The 16,876-nt window shown below is 45.0% G+C and overlaps 1 protein-coding gene across 1 annotated transcript in view; it reads right to left on the bottom strand.

Moving 5' to 3' along the window:
- Positions 1-16,876, bottom strand: part of LOC311523146 (sodium- and chloride-dependent betaine transporter-like) — a 71,135-nt gene that overhangs the window by 12,273 nt on the left and 41,986 nt on the right. The window contains exons 5-13 of the mRNA XM_084632878.1: positions 16,420-16,507; positions 14,077-14,209; positions 10,607-10,741; positions 8,469-8,572; positions 7,296-7,420; positions 6,672-6,784; positions 5,589-5,726; positions 3,573-3,675; positions 1,175-1,275 (exon numbers count right to left, since the gene is read on the bottom strand). Of these exons, the coding sequence (XP_084489004.1) occupies positions 1,175-1,275; positions 3,573-3,675; positions 5,589-5,726; positions 6,672-6,784; positions 7,296-7,420; positions 8,469-8,572; positions 10,607-10,741; positions 14,077-14,209; positions 16,420-16,507 (1,040 nt within the window). The remainder of the gene's footprint in view (positions 1-1,174; positions 1,276-3,572; positions 3,676-5,588; positions 5,727-6,671; positions 6,785-7,295; positions 7,421-8,468; positions 8,573-10,606; positions 10,742-14,076; positions 14,210-16,419; positions 16,508-16,876) is intronic.

Raw genomic sequence — 16,876 nt, 5'->3', positions numbered from 1 at the left:
TTACTTACCAGCCTTAACTGAGTTTTGAAACATTTTTTGGTTTTGGAATTTTCCCTCCCCCTTTGTGCTGTTTTCCATTCACCAGCCCCTCCCCTCCCCTGGGATGTGAGTATCAACGCTCTTCTACCTCCTATCCTCCACCTTTCCAGCCCCTACCAAAATCCTTGCCTCTCCCTCTCTAACATGGATCCTCTAAACCTCCAGGAAATTCCCTCTCTCTCCAATGTATGTGTAGGAGGAAGGTCTTTATTTGTAAGCTCTCTGTAGTCAGGGTGCAGAAACTCTGGAACAGCCAGCCAGGGGCTGCAGTTTGGGCACCTTCTCTGGTGACTCCTGGCTTAGTCATGCCTCTGACAGGACTGACTTTTGAGCTCTGAGAACAGCCCTGGGGCACCCAAGGCTCTCTCTGAAAATACTCTTTGAAAGATGATCTCTCAGCCTGCACCCAGACTTATAGAGCACTCAAACCATTCAGCTTTCAGAAACTCATGCATGACCAAGCAGCAGCTCTGAAAACTCCCTGATGGTTTTCAGCTCCCACTGGAGCCCTCAGGTGGCAGCTCCACAGGCTATTTGTGCCTATCCAAGCTGTTGAAGATTTTGGCCATAGTGTCTGATCCTGAGGTCACTGACAAACAAATGCCATGACGTTCACGGGAGCAGGATTAGACCCATACCTTCTGTTGAAATCAATGGAAACAGAACTGGGCATGAGACAAAAATAGTTAATATATTTCCTTAATTATAAACTGTTTTCTTCAAACATAGTCAGTGGGTGCATTTTCAAGGTGATTTGACTTTATGGAAAGCGAGGGGCAGGAACAAGATTTTTTGAACTAGAGGGAGTCATAGAAATGGAGACAGAAGAGAACATTTCATAACAAGGTAATTCTTTAATGGGCTGAAATTCAAAAATGATTTGATCAATTCCCTTAAGCCTTTGCAGATACATTCTCCTTTGCCTGAAGAATAAATATGCCAATTTTCAGGCTAAATGAAATTTCCAGACCTAAGACAAGGCTTTACAATGGAAATTGATTCCAGCTTCAACTACAGAGAAGCTACTGCTCCTCCACAGCAATTCTATAAAACAATAGTGCCCCTCTCAAATTCTCTTCTTCACTCAGATTCTAGGATCCCTGTACAAACATGCCTTACCATAGTTTGTACCTACCACGCAAACACCAGGGGTGACAACCTTCCAGCACATCTTAATCAGCGGCGACGGCTGATAACCAATCATGTCCTCGATGTTGTCATAGAAATGGTCTGCACCTTGACCACCAGAGGAAGGGACAGAGAAAGAGAGAGGTAAGGGGGGTGAGAATTTTTGTTCTTTAGAAATTACTCATGCCAAGTCCAGGTTAGTTATGTTTTACTAAAATGGAAGCTCTAATTCCATACAGCAGGGATGTATTTGGTCCTTCAGGTGCTCAGAATTTCTGGAATTCAGGCCACTTATTTAGATGCCTAAATATGGAGTTAGGTGCAGGGGCGTTATTTGGTATGGGGCAAGAGGGACAGTTGTCCCTTGCTAGACCTTGGTTTGCACCCTCATCCATGCTCCATTATGTCTTTCACTTTTTGCTCTCCCCTTTATGCTTATTCATAAAATCATAGATATGTAGGGCGGGAAGGGACCTCAAGAGGTAATAGAGTTCAGCCCCTGATCAGAGGCAGTACCAAGCGAACCTAGACCATCCCTGACAGGTGTTTGTCTAACCTGTTCTTAAAAACCTCCAGTGATGGGGATTCCACAACCTCCCTTGGAAGCCTATTCCAGTGCTTAACTACTATTTATAGTTAAGGAGGACTTGTGGCACCTTAGAGACTAACAAATTTATTTGAGCATAAGCTTTCATGAGCTACAGCTCACTTCATCGGATGCATTCAGCTCACAAAAGCTTATGCTCAAATAAATTTGTTAGTCTCTAAGGTGCCACAAGTACTCCTTTTCTTTTTGCGACTACAGACTAACACGGCTGCTACTCTGAAACCTATTTATAGTTAGAAAGTTTTCCTCATATCTAACCTAAATCTTCCTTATTTTACATTAAGCCAATTACGTCTTGTCTGACCTTCAGTGGACCTGGAGAACAATTGATCCCCGACTTCTTTAGAACAGCCCTTAATATATTTGAAGACTGTTCTCATCCCTCCCAATCTTCTTTTCTTAAGACTAAACATACCTAGTTTTGTTTTGGTTTTTTAACATTTTCTCATAGGTCAGGTCAGGACAATACATGTTGTGATTGTAACGGCTTAACTCTAATTTGCACTTGCTGGCTTCATTTCTGAGAGTGTTGAAATGGAGTCAGTAGAAAAAAATGAGGGAGTTAGTTAAAAAAAATATGTGACTAATGCCAGTTAATGGGTTTTCCCATGCCTATGGGTTGGCAGCACCGATTCCTTGGCTTACACTGCAAAGTATTACAGCAGTGGCGTTAACACAAACACACATTCCAAGCGTGCCTATTGCCAGCAATTATGATGCCATCCACCACTAGGTAGCTTCCTCCTGCCTGTCAGCCCGGCACTGTTACAAGGATCTGAGATTTCCGGTGCACAGCTTTATTGCTGTAAACAGACCAGGCTGCGTCAAACCCACTGATGGCATTTGTCAAAGGGGAAACACTAATGTAATTTTTTCCCAGCTCTGAAAACCGAGCGCAGAATAAGTTGATACGTTTTTGGAGCTCTGGATTTGAAGGCTGAGGCCACAACAACATGCTGCAGGGAGCATTCTCCAAACAATAGTGTACACACTGGGATTAACTGTTCCAGAAGAGAGCTCACATACAGTCCTGTCGCTGCATCAGCGCTGAGACTGAAACCATGAGGACTGTTTTAGATAACCAGAGCAGGCACGAAGTGTGATGGCCTAAGGCAGCATTTTGGGTGGTCCTGCAATGAATGCTCTGTTTTCTGCATGTGTATAAATCTCTCTCACACAGACACATGCACACACAGAAGGAGCAGGCACAAGAAATTTGTGCTTTTGGAGTCCAACCTTGCTCCTCTTGAAGTCATTGGCAGATTTGCTATCGATTTCACTGGGCACTACATCAGACCTTTAATTTCATTTGTAACTGTGGCCAGATACTATGCAAATGAGTTTTATGCATGCTAATTTACAGTGTGTGTGTCTATGGAATTTCAGATTAAATAAACTGTCAGGATTAAATTAACAGAAAGACATAGGGAGATCGCATAACAGGTCAGCCATAAAATGGCAGCCACTGCCACTCCTACGTGGAGAATCCTCTTCTGCTCTAAGTAAGTATAGTCTGTGTCAGCTAGAAAGGCCTAGAGGTCCACTGGCAGACCAGCACAGAGCATGGGAGACAGAACCTATGCCTGAATGAGCAGGAAGACTGAATTCACTTCTTTTCCTGGGAAAATCCCTTTCAGAGCAGAGATAAGAATCATTCCAACACTAAGTGTATGGGGACTGAGGAATCCCATGGGTGAACAGATTAAATCAGAAGCACGAGGCACTCCTGCTTTTCCCTGGGGCTGACACGGCTATTCCCATCCCTCCACAACAGCCTGCATCCTTGTGTTCCACTTACCATACACCCAGCCAATAGAGATGACTTCAAAAATGGCCAGGAATAGTAGGCACATACCGCTGGCAGCATAATAATCAAACAGCTGGAAGATGTACATTCCACCCTGTGTCAGGCAGAGAAAGAGGAGACATGGAGGGTTCAGCAAAAGGGAATGTGCAAGAGAAAATGGCTTGAATGGAATTTGTACAAATATAAAAATAAGGCTGAGGGACAGGGGAACTGCGCACAGAGCAAAGGGGCATAGGAGGAGGTTTCTGTCTCTCAGCCTGTCCACACTAGGAAACTAACTATGCTAGGTACCACCATGCCCTAATGATCGTCAGGCATGAGTCCAGAATGAGGTTTCCCAATCATTTCATAGCATGATTTCAGTATCCACAGAGAACAGGGGTTTGGATGTTTTTAAACACTGCTATAGACCATTCTCCCTGGCAAGTTTCTAGCACTGTTTCTGAATGTGGTCCTTGGCTATGTTGAGCTTCGGGCATACGCCATAAAGTTTAGATCCAGGTATGAACTACTCTGAAGTTCAGTATGTTTAGATGCCAGGTTTCTAGTTTGAGCCCATCTCTACATGTTGCAAGGGTCCCAAGCACAGTTGGAAGCCCTGTGGGGGCAACGGCCTCTGGCTCTCTGTTGTGCAATGACAGTATGGTGGCCTGAGCCCTTGTTCTACTCCCAGGAGAACTATTTGTAGCATCTGACTCTCTCTCATATTCTCACACCTTGTCTTGACAAGAAAATAGCACCTCCAATAAAAGAAAAACGTGGAGCAGATACATTCAAAAATTATCAACCCCTTGAATGGCCACTGAGACAGAAAAAAAGCTTTCCTATTAATCCCACCGAACACTGGGCCACCTTTGTGCAATGTTTAGATTATCCCTCAGTGATGGGCACTGTGTAAAAGCCTCAGGGAAGTTAGATAGGTCCTGAAGTCCTGATGCAGTTTTCACCCAGTCCTTACTCAGGCAAAGCTCCTATTGCCTTCTGCGAGAATTCTCCCAAGTAAAATCTCAGCAAGGACCTCTGACTTTTCAGATGACTGCAGGAATGCCATCTAAGAGAGATTACGGGTTGTATCAAATAGCAAGATCCTGGTGTCTCCAGAGTGTGGGGAGCAGCTATCAGTGACTTCTTTCCTCTAAATCAGTGGTTCTCAACCAGGGGTACACTTACCTCTGGGGATACTCTGAGGTTTTCCAGGGGGTACATCAACTCATCTAGATATTTGCCTAGTTTTACAACAGGCTACATATAAAAGCACTTGCGAAGTCAGTACAAACTAAAATTTCACACAGACAATGACTTGTTTATACTGCTCTATATACTATACACTGAAATGTAAGTATAATATTTATATTCCAATTGATTTATTTTATAATTGTATGGTAAAAATGAGAACGTAAGCTATTTTTCAGTAACAGCATGCTGTGACACTTGTGTATTTTTATGTCTGATTTTGTAAGCAAGTAGTTTTTAAGTGAGGTGAAACTTGTGGGTAGGTAAGACAAATCAGACTCCTGAAAGGGGTACAGTGGTCTGGAAAAGTTGAGTGCCATTGCTCTAACTTAGTCTAGGACCTGCTATCAACAGCCTTCGTACCCTCAGTCCTGTTTTCCACAGATGATGGCCAGCCAACTGTGCCTTCCCTTGGAAGACCTCCATCATGGCAAAGACTGGCAGCATTCACATCTCATGTGTAGCTCATCTACTTTTGATCTGAGAGCCATCAGGACTGGAGTTTGGATACAAAGTTCCTTTCAGGTGGCCCTTCCCTGGTGCTAGGTTATCTCTGAGACATACTCCAGAGGAAGGCTCAGCTATAGAGTAGGACAACATCTCAACTGGCACTATATAAGAAAGAAGAACTACTGGTTCTGATATGCACCAGCTAATAAACTAAGCTAAAGAGAGAGAGAATAACTAACAGTGTGAAATACAAACTTACTGCACATAATACTGTTCCAGACAAGTCCACATCCCTCTTCCCCCACCATGTACTTCCCTTCTTACCTCAGTGACTAGCATCAGGCCAAGCAGGTAGCATATGACTGCAACGGCCAGGATCAGCAACTCCCGGTGCCCTTTCTTCTGGAGAACTTCTGGGTAAATGTCAACAATGGCTGTCACCAGGCTCTCAACACAGACGAACTGCAGAAGAATTCATGTCAAGAAACCAAAGACCTAAATGTCTCTCTTTCCCCACCCATCCTTTTCCCACTTCTATTCTTCCACTCAGTTAGTCTCTCTCCTCTTTTTCCTACACCTGAAGCATGAACTTCTTGGAAACAGGGAGGCATAGCTGTGTCTGAGTCCCAAAGGAAGTGGAATTACCACAGGTGCAACATCAGGAATTGAGCACCCCAGAGGAATGACAGGAACCACATCTGGAATTGAGTGAGATTATCACAAGCCTTGCACCTGGAGTAGAGAGGATGTTGAGGTACAACAGAAATGACACACGGAACATGGAGACAAGAAGGGAATTGCACCTCGCTACAAAGGGTTATCAAGAAATGAATTATGTGTCACAAGGAACCACTGTGGTAGAAAAGAAGTTACTGCCAGGAACCAGCTACTCCGGAGCCAGGAGACAGTACTGCAGGTCACAAGTCACACCTGGAATCGAGAACACTCGTCGTACAGTCGGAGCTGCCATCAAACTACAGTTACCGAACGGGATTGTCACAGTACAAAAGGAGGCCTCGTGAACTTAGAGGAGATTTATGCAAAATTTGTAGTAAAGTGCCTGGTTCATGAGGGATGACTGCTATCCCCTAAGGGCAGACTTGGTGGGAAGGACAAAGAAGTGCAGCTGCTGATTGTCACTGGATTGTCAGAGGCTTATGCTGGAAGGTTCAGGTGCTGCAGGTCACTGTTAAGGAGTAACACCTGACACCAGCTGGCTGCTGGGATGTACTGGTCAGCTCTAGGTATTATCCTTCTGAAGTAGTAACATGGATGTGTGACAGGTGTTTCAGATGGCTGAGAGACACATCACCATTTCCCACCCACGAGCTATGAACTACACAAGGCTCTTAAATATGTGACAGACACTTTGGAGTTAGAGGGAAAGAGGAGGGTTATTTACTGTACCTGGCTGTCCAGTCCCAGGAAGATCAGCATCAGGAAGAATAGGCAGGACCAGAGCTGAGGCCCAGGCATCAGCGTTACAGCCTTTGGATACGCAATGAATGCTAGGCCGGGACCTGCCAATCAGACAGCTGAGTAAGAATGAGGTTTCCCCAACAATACAACCCAGCAACACAGAGACCAGTTTGATGTGCTGTTTAAAAAACTTAGCCTGCCAAGACCTCACCTCCCCAGCATGTATTGTGCAATGGTCACTGACACACAGGATAATGACTGCTGACACGGGTTGAGCGGCTGGTTTTGGAAAGAAGAATCAAGGATTTCAAAACAACAGGGAATGCAGCTCTGGCTCTGGACAGGGGAACTAAGTGCATCAGGATAGCAGAGAATAAAGCAGTGGTTCTGGACGACAGAAGCCAGGGCCTCTGAGTCTGCAGAATAGGCAGAGGCTCTTTCTGGGCAACTGGACTGGGGACACTAGCAATTACAGAGGATTTAGGGTTGGTTCAAGGTAGCAGCACTGATAACCTCATGGGTTGGCTTCATATTCAAAGATGTCAGTTCCTAAAAAGTCCACTCATGCTTTAAGTTTTCCTTTTGGCCCTGCCACATTTAGAAAGCACCTACCTGACTCGGCCACTTCTGAAATGGGCACGCCCTGTTCTTGTGCCATGAAGCCCAGCACAGAAAAGATAGCAAAGCCAGCCACAAAGCTGGTGGCGCTATTTAGGAAACATAGCATGAAGCAGTCCCTGTTGGAGAAGAACCAAAGAGAGACACAGAGACGGCATTGTTTTCCTCTGCAAATTTACCACTTTGGGCAATTGCTTTTGTGCTCAGCTTTCTGAATGGGACAGGAATCCATTCATTTGCTTACACTAACACTAGCCTGAGACTCCTCCAGAGGCCAACAGCCCAAAACAGAACTTGACAGCCTACAGCCTTGACCCATGGCACTACAAGAGCTATATGATTATACTTGGCAATAAAAATGACAGAAGGCTGCAGCAAGATATTGTAAGCTGGATGTCCCAGTGAAGTCACTAGGGACTTGGCACAACAAGGGGCAACAGGAATCATCATATGAGGGTAGAGCAATGGAACAAATATTGAGAGAAAAAAGATCCTTAAATAACAAGGGTCCCGATCCAAAGCCCTCTGAAACCAATGGAAAGACTCCCATTGACTTGAATGGGCTGGGGATCAGGCCCGAGAGGAAAAGGGAACTAGGAGCAATAAGCACTGGATGAAAAAGAACCTGTCATCCCAGACAAGCCTTTCTGTTGCTCTTTCTGATAGAATTAAAACACACACAGGGCACACTAAAGGGCCCGGGATTTTAATAAGGCATTTGATGCCATGGGCCAGATTCTCCTCTTCTTTAGACCACTGTGAATTTGGTGTAATTCCCCCGAGATCAGACCCAGACCCAAACTGAACTGAATTTGGCCACATGCATCACTAAATCTTATTTCCATATCAGGTAACATTTTACAATACCCATATCAACACAACAATGGCACCTCCAGGAGCCCCGTGCCCTCTGTCCCTGACCCAGATGGAAGAGTGCCACCAGCAGAGCCACCAAAGGCATTTCTTGTAGCCCCTGGGTTTTCCTGGGTAGTCTCCTATCCAGTCGCTTAGCCCTGCCTAGCTTGTGAGAGCTGACAAGAGCATAGGACGAAATGGCCTAGGCCTCACCCTTGATTGTGCCACAGCTCCAACTACAGTCTGCTCAGCTGCCCACAGGGCCCTCAGCTGGATGTGAGAGGGAGAGAAAGGGGCACAGGCTGCTCCTACCTGTAACAGTTGTTATTGTACTTATTGTAGCTGCCCAAGGCTGTCAGGCACCCCTGGCAGATAGCATAAGAGAAGAAGATCTGAGTGCCTGCATCCATCCACACCTAGAACAGAAATGGACAGGGATTTCCAGCCATGGCTAAGGAAATAAATGGTTAAGTCCTATCAGAGTACACACACTTTGGGGAATCACCCTGTCAGACATGGAGAAATCCACATCAGGCAGAGAAGGGAAGAATCCATACGAGGTGTGACATGTCTCTGGATTGATCGTCCCAGCTTGGGAGACTGGAATGAAGGTTTCACCATGAAAAGGGAGGATTTTCCTTCTGGACCCCAACAGCTTCTCTCAAATAGTCCAAGGAAGAATGGATTTGAGTAGGGAACGGAGAGTGATTTTTAAGCCCTCAGGCTGGGGTAGTCAATAGACAGACCATGTGCCAAATCTGGACTGCCAGACACTTTTGAACAGACAACATATTTTTATTTACTTATTATCATCATTATTGTTATTGAGGTGTGAAAATATTTCTCTGGAGTCTGGACCTCGACCAAGAAATTTGGACCTTGACAAAAAATAATTGACTGCCCTCGGGTGTCTGTTGCATAATCTGTCCTTCACCAGCTACCCTGACAGAGGGCATATTCCAAGAGGGCTGTCATCATCCATTCCCCCAGAGGCACTGATTCAGGGGGCTAGATCACCATTCATTTTTTCTAAGCTAAAGTGCCCACAGACTGTACAGAGAGGGTGTGTGGGGATGTGGCATGGTATGAAGTCTGTACCAGCACAAGTTGGAGGTCACTTAGCTGCTTGGGAGTGAAAAAACCATGAGTAGCTCACAAAGCCATCCCAAACAAGTGCCAATAGAACCTTTATATGACACCACACCACCGGGGGTATTCACTACACATCAGGGTGGAGGAAGATCAGGACAACGGGAGCAGCCAGGAGATGTTGGGTTCATAGTATCTCATCACCACCATGGTTTTCATTAACTCATCCTGGCACCCAACGAGAGCAGCAGAGTTTGTCGTTTATTTCAGCCTTCAGCCACTGGCTCCTCCTCCACTATCACTGTATTGATAGCACTTTCTCTCACATTGTGTGATGCTAGTACACAGAGCCACAAAAGATGGGCTGCAGTGCTCAGCATCTTCCAAACAGCCAGGGAAGGACCTTAATAGCAAGTTAACAGCCAGGAAAGAAAACCTTGTCCAGTATCCTTGCTGTCCCCTAAACGGTAGGGGGCAGTTGGGCCTTTTGCCATCCTGGAAGAGGCGGAAGGCAGTTTGAGATTGTGGGAAAAGCACATTAGCTGAATGCTTCTGCTACAATGATCAGCAGTGAAATAAATAACATTTAAATACTCACCGTTAGTTCTCAGAATTAACATCCCATTGGGATGCATTGGGCAGTTCACACTTCTCGAAACTATCATTTCAGGCTATCTGCAAACTCGGGGAACTAACACTGAATGCAAGTTACACAGTTTCAAGTTTTTTTCCCCCCAATACGGATCAGGATTAGAAACATAATGTTTTTTTTAAATTAAAGCAGAGATTCCGGAGCACAATTCTGCAAGAAGGTGCTGATTTCACAGCAAATGCCAGAAATGCCAAATCTCAGAATAAAGGGACTCCTGTTTATAAAAACCAACCATTTATAGCTCTGATAGTTACCTACACACCTACTGCAGTTTCTCTTATACTAAGAAGCTGGTCTCCCTGAGAAAGCTCCAGCCTCTTACAAGAAAAGCTCAAGCTGGGCCAGAGAGAATGAAGAGAGAGATTTTTTCCCCTTTTGTTCATCATCATTTCACTTAAGGCTCAACAAAACCATCTGTCATACACTGAATATTTAATAGATGCTTCTGCATTTGCCAGGCCCCTAAATGGCAATGACCTAACACATCCATATGTTTAAAATACACTGACAAAAAGGCAGTATTTGTGCTGGGCCGAGATTCCCCCATCAACCCTTTTAAAGAGGCCTTAATATTTTGTCAGTCCAACCTGATCTAGATAGCCATCAATTAAGGCCTGATCCTGCAAGGTGCTGGACCCCTGCTTTTCCCATCACTACCACTTTGTTGGAGTCTCTCCACACCCCACTTTATCAGGCTGTATTCACTCACCTGCGGGTCTGCAAGCCTGGAAATGTCTGGCTTCAGATAGAACATGATCCCCTCAGCAGCACCAGGCAGGCTGACCCCTCGAATCAGCAAGACAAAAAGCATCAAGTAGGGAAATGTGGCAGTGAAGTAAACAACCTGGAAGCAGAGAGAAGGATAAAAAGGGGACCTTGTCACCCTATAGGTTATACATCCAAAGCAAATCCCCTAACTCTATTATTAACAACACCTGAGCTTTTAAAAACCCAAAGCTTCTGCTGTCACTGAATTCTAATTAAAGGCCATGAAAATATTTTTATTCGTGGCCAAGATTTCCAAAAGTGAGCAGTGAATTTGAGGGGCGCAGGGCAGAAATTTGAGACACCCGGCAGAGGCCTGATTTTCAAAAAGTGATTGCTCACTACACTGAAAAATTGAGCCTCTTTAAGGCATCTCAACTTGAATCTGACAGCCCCCAAAATCTTGACGTGTTTTTGAAAGCCTTGACCACAGTTTTTGTAAAGCCCTCCTGTCCCCTTTTTTGTTTTGAAAATGAAATGGATTGGTTTTGAGAACTGTTGGAGTCATTCATCATTAAGCTAAGCCCCTTTTTCTGCTTGTGGAACTGAATATCAGTGAGCAAGCTGCAATTTCCCTAAATGTATTCATTATTCAGATTCACTCAAATAATATCCTTTTGAATTTTTGTTTATGCTATGGATTGATAGCAAATATTCAAACGTCAAACTATGTTATTTGACTGTGATTGGTCAAATAAGTCAGATGGTACTGTTTCTGTTCCCTAATTGGAGGAACATACAAGAACTGCTGGCACTGAAATTTGTCTCTGAAATTCACTTTTTGTGAACATTTATGCTAGTAAACCAGATTTATTCGAAGTATGAGGAAAGTAAACACAAAAGGAAAACAAATGAGGCCAAAGTGAACTGGTTTTAAAAAAAACTACTCATTCAGACTTTTCATATGAATTATTCTCCCACCTCTAGTAACCATTAAGGTACTGGTACCGGGCCTTTAAGTACTGACTATTAAAAATGAACTTTCAGTCAAGAGTTGACTTTCTGTTGACTACAAAGGTCTGTAGGTGATCTCTGCAAATAATCTTACACCACTGCAAATATTAAACCAAGGTATGTACTTTTGAAGAGATTCTGTGAACTCTCCACTGCTTGTTCATAATATGCCAAAGCACAACTTTTTCTGACAGTGAGAAACAGAGCAGAACAGTTAAATTACTTGACAGCATCCCATCAGATTAGTAGATTTTAAGGCAAAGGGACCATTACAATCATCTAGTCTGACCTCGTGCATAGCACAGGTCATAGAATTTCACACAGTAATTTCTTCATTAAGCTCATAACTTCTGACTGAGGTAGAACATTTATTGTAGAAAAACACCTAGTCTTGATTTAAAGACTTGGAATGATGGAGAATCCACCACATTCCTCTAGGTATATTGCTCCAATGGTTAATTACTCTCACTGTTAAACATTTGCACCTTATTTCTTGTCTGAATTGGTCAAACTTCAGCTGACAACCGTGGGATCTTGCTATGGCTTTGCTAGATTAAGGAGCCATCTCCTGTCAGAAATATTCTGCCCATGTAAATACTTATGACTGATCAAGTCACCTCTTAACATTCTCTTTGTTAAGATAAATAGCTTGAGCTTTTTTTAGTCTTTCACTGTCAATAGATATGGTTGGAAATTTTTTGATCAAACTATTTTTGCCCATCAAAATATGCGGATTTGCCAAAACCAAAACTTTTCATGGAAAAGGGTCGGTTTCCACAAATCTCTACTCAAAATGTTTTTTTATATAAAAAGTATCAAAATTGCCAACATGACAAATTCTGGCTTACCAGTTCAAAACAATTTTCGGGTTAGAAAGCTAAACTAATGGAAGTAAAAAAAAAATTTGAAAACTTGTAATAGAAATGAAACATTGCAAAATTATGAAACTAGTGTTTCAATTGACCCAAATTGAATTTTTTTTTTCTCAGTTTGTGAAAATTTTTACTATTTTGATCTTTTGTCCTGATTCAGGATGGGAAAAGTTTTTTGAAATCTCAAAAATTGTCACAGGACAGGAAAACCGTTTCCTGGTCAGCTTTAACTGTAAGACAGATTTTCCAGGCACCAGATCATTCTTGTAGCTCTTCTGAAACCTTTCCAATTTTTCAACATCATTTTAAATCTGTATATTTATACTTCACTATTTGATTGTTTTCTTAAGTGCAAAGAGAGACGAGTGGGCAGGAGACATGGATTTTAATTGAGTTCTCTGTGTCTCCACACATATGCAGCAAGCAGGAGAGAGCAATTCAGTACATTTCCATTAAAGGCAAAGAGTCTTGCAGGCTCCACACGTTCCCATATGAAAGTTGAGCCAAGGAGCACAGTGGTAAAAAGATTGTAAATATGGGAGATGAAGACAGCCCTGTGGACTCAGCAGCTCACTGATGCAGAACTAAAGAGATGTGTCTATTGTGAAGGATGTGTCCCAATACCTGTACCGGCAAAAAAGGTGAGAGTGATGGGAGCTTCGTGGATGGAGAGAGAGCAAATAGTGGGAAACATCTTTTATGGAAGAAGGGGATTGAAGAAACTGGTCACTCACACCTCAGTGATTGTCACACGTCCTCTAGAAATGTGCAAGACCAACCCTGAGTAGTATAACCCTCACCACTGCTCAGGGGGTTATATTCCTGCCCTGCACCATTAAAGCCCAAGTGGCTTCTTTAGGCCTCCCATGTGAAATATGTTATGCTCATCCAATCCAGGAATAGAAACAATAACATGTGACTTATGCAATCACAACCAGCCAGGCCAGCTCAAATTTTCAATATCGAGTGTGGAATGCTCACAGCAGCACCCTGTTTGTGAGCAATCCATTGAGTTAAAGAAAAAAAAAAGACAAAAAACCCCAAACTGAGCAATTACAAATAATGAGGAAATGGGAAGTAACTGAGTAGAATCCCCTAAGGAGATTATTTCTAGTGGGTTATTCACTCAGCTCTGGTATTTATTATTGGTGATTGGAGATTTGACAGTAAAACAAGCTAATGTTGCAAAAGCCACCAGACCACTTGGGAACTGTGCATCAGCAACTGGATGATTGTGTGTTGCGAATGGTGAAGCAGCATCTTTCATAAAATTTCACCTTTACAGTGGACAGTGCTGGTCTAGGATTTCACCATTTCTTCTAAGCACTTTCCCTTGTCTCCTCTCTGTTTGATTGACTTTCTTTGCTCTTCTCATAATGGAGTAAATTCAGACCCAGCATAAGCAGCTGTGACTTCAATGCAGTTGCACCCACCCATGCCAATCTGAGTATGGCCCTATGTCTTGTGTGGTCCCTGCCTCCTTTCTTCTTCTCTCTCTGTATCATGGAGAAGGCTAAGAAGGTGGAGAAGAGATATAATGGCAGCTAGGAGGAGGTTTAGGGACTAAGGGGACAGAGTTTGCTCTTACTTTGCCTGTGGACTTGACTCCTTTCCAGATGCAGAAGTAGCAGATGACCCAGGCGAGCAAGAGGCAGAGAGCCAGCTCCCAGCGCAGAGTGCCCAGATTGTGAATACCGTCTGAGAGTCCCAGGACTCGATTCCTGCCAGTGCAGGAGGAGAGAGAAAGGTTAACATCCCAGACTTGACTCTTCCAACAGCCTCCAGCCCAGAATTTTCATACACATCCCATAGCACGGCTGCCCAATCTCCCCCATCACTGCTGCTTCCAATCACCCTAGTCCTCACAGCAAGACTGTATTCTTGGTCACCATAATGCCTCAGGTCTCTCTGGAATCCCCAAGGAGCCTGGCCCCCGCAGTCCCACCTCCCCTTTAGTCAGCCTGGGCTCTCCAACTCTCCCAAAGCCCTCAATAGCCCCATTGCAGCCCCCAAGCATTCACAGCACAGTCACTCCCATTCTCACATCACTGCAATCCCTTTGGCTGCCTCGCAGGACACACTCCATCAGCAGCCTCCCCTGCAGCCCCCCGGTATCATCAATGGCTCCCATTCACCTGCTGGCTACTTTGTTTCCTCCAACCACCCCATGTTCTGTGGCTCCCTCTAGGAACACTTATGGTTATGGCCTATGCTACCATGGCTACACTACTATTTTAAGCATGCTAGCTCCAATGAGAGCTTGCACCAGTATATCTACAAGAGCTGGGACCACACCCCTCGCTCATAGTGTAAACATAGCCTAACGGGGACCATGTGAGAGCCGACCACCATGTCCAGACAGCTCCCCTGCAGCCTCTCACTACCCTAATATCTATGACAACTCTGTGCCTTCCGGGCCAAAACCGCCCCAAAACTCAGTGGGTCCCTGGTAGCTGGCAACATTGTACTGAAATCACAATGGTTTCTGTAGCTATTGATGGATGGGCCCAGAGCACAGGAGCCTGACACTGAAGTCCCAGCTCTTCCTCTGACTCCTCTTGTGGCATTTTACAAGTCACTTCACCAATGGGGAAGCTGAGACACAGCAAAGAAAAACCTGCAGCTGGCCCGTGCCAACTGACTCAGGCTCGAAAGGCTTTGGCTGCAGGTAGGGTGACCAGAATGCAAATGTGAAAAATTGGGATAGGTGGTGGTGGGGGAGGAGGGGGTAATAAGAGCCTATATAAGAAAAAGACCCAAAAATCAGGACTGTCCCTTTAAAAATCAGGACATCTGGTCACCCTAGCTGCAGGGCTGTTTCACTGCAATGTAGATTCCTGGACTCGGACTGGAGCCCAGACTCAGGGACCCTCCCACTCTGCAGAGTTCTAGAACACAGGCTCCAGCCCAAACCTGGATGTCTACACAGCAATGAAACAGCCCCACAAGTCCGAGTCACCTGGCACAGGCCAGCCGTGGGTGTCTAGTTGCTGTGTAGACATACCCAGACAGGCTAAGTGGGATAATGGATACGGATCACCTTTGCAAAGCACTTTGAAAGAGATGGATGAAAACGTGCTATTGTGATTGAGCCCCTGATTCCCACTTGCTTCCTGTGACTTCTCTAGATTGGGTGGGGGCACGGTTGTGAGCGCGAGTCCTTTGAATTACAAGTCCCATATTGTTCACGCCCTCTTAGGGCCAGTGCCGGATGATTCCCTGCAGTGTATTCTGCTGCATTTCTCCTTGCAGCACTCCTCCCAGGTGCTATGTCTGTTTGCTCTCTGGGTGTTTTCACACGGTGCATAAGTGCCCAGCAGTAAAGAATCACAGGAAAAGTTCCTTTCCTCTAACACTGAACAAGGAACTCAATTAGAATAAGGGGAAAAGCTACTTTGTCTCTTCCTGCTTCACCGCAGAGCATCTTTGCAGAATGTCTTCCAGCCCTCTCCCACCTGGCCTCCTGCTCTAGATAGATCATCACACTTGGTGTGCGTACATGCGTGCCCACTAGGTGTCTGTCAGGGTGGCCCTACCAACATGTGTTCAGGCCCTGTGTATCCACAACCTGCGGGTGTTGAGTGCATCTGCCATGTCAGAAAGAACGTGTCCGTGTGCGTACGTGCAAGCGTTCTCGGCTAGGGTCAACGTCTGACCTCTGGGGCTGTGTGGTGCATGGGGTGAGACAGCGTGTGTCCAGGGAGTGCCCACGTGCCCCATGGATTTCTGTCAATCAGTATGCCCAGTCCGTGTGCAAGTTTGCGTGTGCAGTGAGAGTGCTCATGTGCCCCATGACGTGCGCCGTGCCATAGGTCTGGGTTCCGAGATGTGGCACTTGCACATCTTTTTTGGCCTTACAGAGACTCCATTTGGAGTATTCACACTGCTGTGACCTCTTCAGGAGAGAGGAGTCTGAATCTGGGGTACGTACTCCCAGAACTCAGTAACTGGGGAGGTGGCATTAGCAGGCGCTGTCCAGTTCTCCAAGTTAGAGTGATTCAGAAAGTCCACGCAGCAATCTACAAAGGAGGAAACAAGTTGGTGAGCCCGGAAAATTCTCATGCTTCTCAGCCTTGTGCTCCCTCCTGCCTCCTCCCTGTTCACTCCAGCTGCACACAAACACTTCAAGCTGCCCTGTAAAACATCACTCACCCCCCACCCCTGCCAGAATCCTAGTCCAGGAACAGCCAGAGGGATGCAGGAAGAGGATGCTCTCTACTGAACAGAACCCAGATGGTGGTGGAATGCAGGGTATTGTGGGACAGCAACTATGGTTACCCAGGCTGGAAAGTTACTTAATGTTAAGAGATAGCTCAGAGAGTAATTTCCTTGGCTTTCCCCACAAATAAAGCTCTGCATGTGGAGCTGCGAGAGTTGGATCCCCCTTT

This window comes from Lepidochelys olivacea (genome assembly GCF_965140295.1).
Source record: "Lepidochelys olivacea isolate rLepOli2 genome assembly, chromosome: 1".
NCBI classification, from domain to species: Eukaryota; Metazoa; Chordata; order Testudines; family Cheloniidae; genus Lepidochelys; species Lepidochelys olivacea.
This window is presented reverse-complemented; position numbering and strand designations above follow the sequence as displayed.